The sequence below is a fragment of the Brassica oleracea genome, chromosome C8, assembly GCF_000695525.1.
Source record: "Brassica oleracea var. oleracea cultivar TO1000 chromosome C8, BOL, whole genome shotgun sequence".
Taxonomy (NCBI): Eukaryota; Viridiplantae; Streptophyta; class Magnoliopsida; order Brassicales; family Brassicaceae; genus Brassica; species Brassica oleracea.
Genome location: NC_027755.1, coordinates 29974267 through 29980497, shown reverse-complemented (window position 1 = coordinate 29980497; position 6231 = coordinate 29974267). Strand labels below are relative to the sequence as shown.

General features: G+C 35.5%; 1 protein-coding gene across 2 annotated transcripts; it reads right to left on the bottom strand.

The window, feature by feature from the left end:
* Positions 1-2544: 2544 nt before the first annotated feature.
* LOC106307419 (nucleolar complex protein 2 homolog) lies at positions 2545-5701 on the bottom strand. 2 transcript variants are annotated; one of them, XM_013744375.1, is made up of 11 exons: positions 5575-5701; positions 5351-5468; positions 5173-5242; positions 4980-5091; positions 4874-4901; positions 4734-4798; positions 4154-4645; positions 3664-3966; positions 3260-3583; positions 2980-3186; positions 2545-2894 (listed from the first exon to the last, which is right to left on the bottom strand). In XM_013744375.1, exons 2-11 carry the CDS (start codon positions 5457-5459, stop codon positions 2718-2720), a joined length of 1887 nt encoding a protein of 628 aa, XP_013599829.1. In that variant the 5' UTR covers positions 5460-5468; positions 5575-5701; the 3' UTR covers positions 2545-2717. The 2 variants fall into 2 exon arrangements, with proteins under 2 accessions (XP_013599829.1, XP_013599828.1); XM_013744374.1 differs by having other exon boundaries at positions 5351-5475; positions 5575-5677.
* Between the last annotated feature and the right edge of the window lie 530 nt (positions 5702-6231).

Here is a 6231-nt window from a genome sequence, read left to right as displayed (position 1 = left end):
ATGTCGTTAAAATTATAGTTAGAATAAATATGGTATCGATACTCTATATTATGAACAAAAATCAGTTATTTTAAAATAAACCGTATCTATTAGATATGGGATTGGTTAATTTTTAAAATAATTGATTTCTCATAGATATATATATACATTTAACAAATATTGAATATGTTTTTTATAATATGGAATAAACTAACCATTAGGTTATGTTTTTAAAATCTTTTTCTGTAAAAAACATGAGAATGCGTATGAATACGTTCGGGTATAAGGTTTGAAAAATATTATTAGTAAAAATGTCATATTTTTATTTGCACACGTGAGTTGTTCGGAAGTTTTTTTTCATCTTTTAAGCCTTTTCATTTTAGGGTATAGGGCTTGAGAAAAGATGAAGATGGTTTCATGTTATAGGGCATTGATGATGTTTTAAAAAATAAGGATTATTCAGGTATGCATACGGTTTGGACCTTTATAGTATGCATTCGGCTTGGGCCTTAAGTCATTGACGATTTTTTTAAAAAAAATTAAAGGGAATGACATTTGGTGGTAAATAACTTGAAAAGTCAGGGGCAGAATCCTATTAGGGATTCTGCTTTAATAGTATAGATAACGATCAATAGAATTCTATACACAAGTAATGAAAATCTATGTAAAAGTATTTGATAAAATTTGTTAAATCTAGTTAACTTGTAAAATCCTCTCAACTATTAAACTCATCAAATTCCACAGAAATTCATGTTCCAATAACCCACCCTTAGAAACTTAAATTAAGCAAATCAATGCAATAACTAACGTAGTAATATATTTATTTCGTTTAATTTGAATCAGATTCATTTACACCAAACTGCAATAAAACGATCCAATAGTATATTGCATTGAGAAATATGACATTGAAAAAATATAGTTAACGTGAAAACGATTGTTTTATGTCAATTTAAAACATAGTGGACGTTGCAAAGAAGTACTATTTTTTTTTTGAACAAACCATCATTATATTAATAAAACTTAAAGGTCTTACATCGGCTGAGGCCTGACAAGAAAGAGTGAAGAGAGCTGCCTTAGCTAAGGAATCAGCCTCAACGTTGTCTAAACGAGGTACAAAATGAAAGGAGATAGAGTCAAGGGAGGTACATAACATTCGGATATCATGCAACAAGCCTTGAAGCTCGACACATTTGCCACCTGAAGTGAGCAGAGTAACGAGGGTCTTTGAATCCGAGAACAGAGTAAGCCTTCGAACATCAGACAAAACGGCTGCCATTAGAGCAGCTTTAACCGCGAGTGTCTCTGCTGTTAGGGCAGAAGATACATGACGTCGGTTTGTAGAATCTTGGGAGGTAAAACCGGAACCCTTATCTGTGAATTTCCATCCCATGCCCCCATTACCAGACCTTACATCCCAAGCTGCATCCACAAAGCAAGATAATCCAGGAGTTGCCAATGAGGTGGAGCAAGAGTTACGAGTAGTTGTAGGCCGCAAAGAAGTACTGTATTATATTACATGTCTCACGATGTATTTATATAAATGGATATCAAGCCATCCGGTTTTATAATAATATATAGTGTGAAGTAGAGTATACATTATAATTATAATGAAATATAAAACACGTTAACAATAACCGAATTTGATATCATCATCCTTTAGATCGCATCGCGAGCAACAATACATGCGATTATATAGACGGGTTTTGAATACATGGTTTGATATATGGTCATATCGAGTATCGAGTATACAATAAAAGGACATCAAGTATATTTTATGTAATTTAATATATGGTAACCGGTTTTATAAAGAAATAAAACACGTTAACAAACAGGTCAACAAACTATCGGATTAGATATTATCTTCCATATCAGCGCAAATAACCAATTAACATGACTAAAAGACTATGGGTATGATTGGTGAGTAACGAACGCCGAAAAATAATGCATTCTCTAACGTTCTTAAAAAATATCACAATTCACAAGAAATAAATTTTTCTTCTCATTCTCTACCATTTTTTTTTGTAGAGAAATAAAAAACAAAAGTATTTCTTGTTAAATTTGAGAAGAAACAACCATTACTTTTCATTCCTGCAAATTCTTTTACGTTATTTTTCTATTCGTTCCTCTTGTTTCCAGAATGGTCACCAGTCAAACCCTATGTTAGGCTACAATTTATTCATAATGGTAAAGAATGTAATAAGTCTAGTAAAAAGAGCATTTTTATACAAAGAAGCTGAGAAGGAATATGGTGTTGACGTTTGCTCAAAAAAAAGAATATGGTGTTGACGTAGAAAATTGCATTGTTGTTAATAACACATCAACATAAAGTTAGTTTAAAAAAAAAAAGCTCCTACTTTAATATATGGGATTTGGTTTGTCAAAAAAAAAAAAAAGAAGCTCTTCAGAGCTACTTTTATTTATTAATCGGCATTAATTCTTCAAAGCTATTTTTATTCATTAATCGACATTAATACAGATAAAATAAGGTATGCTCACTTTACTACATTACTAACATTAGAGACTCAGAAAAACATTTTCTTCAATAAGAAAGAAAGAAAACGAGTAATCCAAGAACATATAACTTTCACCTGATTAAACTCATTGCATAAATGTTTTGTAAGTTTCTGAAAACAGTTCATAAAAATCCAAAATCTAAATGACAACAAAAATGTTCTCTGCCCTTACAATTCGAGTTGCAAAACCCACAAACTGTATTAAAATTATTCCCACACTTAACCTCACTTCTTCACTTTTGTTCCAAGACCTTTGTCTACAATGTTTTGGTAGTATTGTGTATACGGAGCAGTCTTGCTTCTCTTCTCAAGCTGAAGAAACGTTTCTATCGCTTGTTGATCGTTTGGAGAAAAAGCCGCTTCATCTCTCTTCATTTGCACAAACTCAATATTCAACTCCACCTTGAAAGAAAACACAAAACAAGAAACCATTTCTCAGAACAAGAATGATCTCAAAGCCAAGATTGGTTTGGTTTGGTTGCTTTACCTGCTCGATAAAGCGTTTCACCACACGCTTCAACCCTTCCATGGTACTTCTCTCGTTAAACTTCTTCAGCCTCATAATGGAGATAGTAGCAAGCTCCGGAAACGATATGTGGAAGCTCCACTGAGCAAAGTGGTTAGCAAGAAGCTCAATCACAGAGAAGATACACTGTTCTTGGAAGTTTTGGGACTTTAACCAATTCTTAGGCAGCTGCAAAACAAAGAATCTATTAATAAGCTTTATCCATTGATGACAAAAATTGAAAAAAAAAACTACAACGAACCTTTACAGTTGAGACAGCTTCAAGCTTCTTTTTTTGCTTTTCACCGTCATTTGTGGTTTTATATTCCAACATATCCAACACCAGTGAAGCTATGGGAATGAATATACCGCTTGCACGAGAGAGATGATTGAGCCATTGAATACATTTAACCCTTAGGAGCAGGTACCGTGGTCCAATAAACAGTGTAGCAACTCCATTTATAACTTGGATTACAGTATAAAGCAGAGACTGGAGATCATTACCCTGAATGTTGGCGGCTATAAAACTCACCCACAGATCAAGACAACTTGTGTAGTGCTCGTTATGTATCTTCTCAACAGCTTCCTGCTTGCAAAAAAAAAATTGGAAAGAGGCTAAGAAGACAAACAAGAAAACAGAGGCTTTAGTATAAGACTAAGAAGCACCTTGTTCTTTGTAGCGAGAGCCATCTTCAGTAACTTGGCAAGTTGTGTGATGGAAACAGAGGCTTTAGTATAAGACTTCTGCATATCTTGAGAGCAGAGCTCAACAAGAGAATCTCTGAGGAGAGGCAGACGTTTTTCTGAATTTGCCTTTGGAATATCGCAGTCATGTAGAAAGGCTTTGTACATGTTGACGAAGCAGGCGTCGAAGCACTCCGAGTTGAACACCATACTGATGTCTTTCAAGATTAGAAAAGCTTGGTGGGACAGAGTCTCTTGACCGGTTACCCACAGATCAACAGAAAGCTGCACCAAGTAACACAATCAAAACATGACTTTCCCATATAAAATAAGCTTTTAGAGTTTAAATAAAGAATTGTCAATGATTCTCTCTAGATAGTAGATACTAATGATATATTAAAGCGAAGAAGATGATGAGTCTAGTCCAATATATGTAACTTTGCTAGTAGAAAATGGTGATTATAGAGTTTACCTTGATCAGTTTGTTCAGCAAGTCTGGAAACGCGGCGAAGAAGACAACATAAACTCTAAGCTGGGCAAGGGCAAAGACTGTAATCTCCAAATCTGCAGCCTGCTTGACAAGATGGATGGTACTTCTAAAGAAAGATTTGATGAGTGGCTTCACGCTATCCCATTTTGGGTTGTTGTTATTCAACTTCAGAACCTTCTCCTTGTTAGCAGAGCCTGATAACCCCAGAACACTCCTGAAAGTGTGATCAGCTTTCTGGAGCACGAAGATCATGACATTGGCGAACGTCTCGCTGTCTTCTATGTCATAGCATATATCAGGGCTTGTGATTCCTGATGGCTCGTGTCCGTAATGACATGCAGCTCGGTACCAGTTTAGCAAACTGGTTAGTGCTTGAACAGACTGTTCCTCATCAACTAGGTTAGAGAAAGAGCTTAAAGCAGATCCTGAGAGTACTTTACGCTTCGTTGTATCTGAATCAGTTTCATCTACCAGCTGCATCAGATGATCAGTAGCATGTTACAAAGCCTGACATAGTACAATAAACGCAACCATTGTATCAACACTTTAATGTAACTGTTACCTTTTTTTTATTCAATCTAGCAAGCTTCCTCGACTGTTTTTTAAGCTCAGTTTCGCTGATTTTACCTGGAAACTTTATCTCTTGAGTCAAACAGTCAAAGGAAGGAATCCAAGAGAAGTAATATAGGGTAAAGCCATTACCTTGTGTTCCATTCACAACTGCAGAGTCCTGAACACAAGAATATACTGTGAATACTTGGTACCATTACAGAGAAACTTCAACAAAACGCCAAGTTAAAAAGAGTACCTCAGCTAGATAACCATCACTATCTGAGTCACCACCGTCAAGAACCACCACACCTTCATCTTTGTCGAACACCGCATCTATGACTATGTCCTTAGGACTTTCTTCAATACATCTGAAAACGCACATAGGCGATGTAACACAAAGATAAGAGATTACACTGAGTGAAAAAAAAGGATTCTACTTTTTTTTTTACCTCTTCTTAAGTGGCTGCTCTATCATCTTCTCCTCTTCTTCTTCATCTTCTGCATCTCGACGCCCATCTCCTAAACCACAACATAGACTCTAAACAATAAGCTATCATCAAGATCCTAACTTTCTCAACCATAGACAAAGTAAGTTAGTCTCTAAGATGATAAGAAAAAGGAAGTTACTTTTAGCGAATTTGCGTTTGAGGAAGGGCTTTTGCTTCCTGTTCTTCTTCTCAACAGACTGAAGATTCTTCTTGGCGAATTTTCTAGCTTTCTTCCCAAGCTTACCCATTTGAGCGAACTATTCAGTAACGAGGAAGATAAATTCGAATTCTCCAAAACTAAGATAAAGTTTCTGACTTTACAATATACAAATTACGTTTTAGAAGGAAAGGAAGAGACTTTACCGTCTAGAGCCGAAAGAAAACGAGAGGGTGCTTCAGAAAGGTTTGGTCTGAGAAGGAGAAGGAGGAGAGAATGTTGAGAGTGATAACGCGGCGCAAAGGTTTAGGGTTTTAGCTGAGTTTTTTTTTCTTTCTTAAAGGTTAAAGCGTTATGCTCTTAAGAAATAAATTTGCGTTTACCGTTTAAAATGCGTTTGTTATTGTCAATTGGGCTGGGTTGAAATTGGTTCGGTTCGAGACTAGATCGGTTTAACTTTTTCACAATTTCACTCTGTAAGCCCAACCTCGTAAGTCCAAAAAGCCCGTTTGAGGCTTCTTGTTTCATAGTTTGACAATCGCCAAGCTTGTCTCGTCAAATCTTGTTATTACCCAAAACTAGGGGTTGGTACACTGAGGGGATGCATTCAATCTCAATTTTTGGGTGATTTGACTTTTAACGAAGTTTTAGATGATTTTAAAGAATTGAAGAGAATACAATGATTTTTATTAAACCACTCTAGAATATCAATTAAAACTATGAGATTTGAGTTTTATTTTAAATTGGTCCCACAGTGGTTATAAAAAAAAATCGTCTTTGGGATAGTTGATTAGAGTCATGCATTGACTACAAACAAGGATGCTAATCAATTGGGTCTACATTGGGCCAAAATCATATATGGG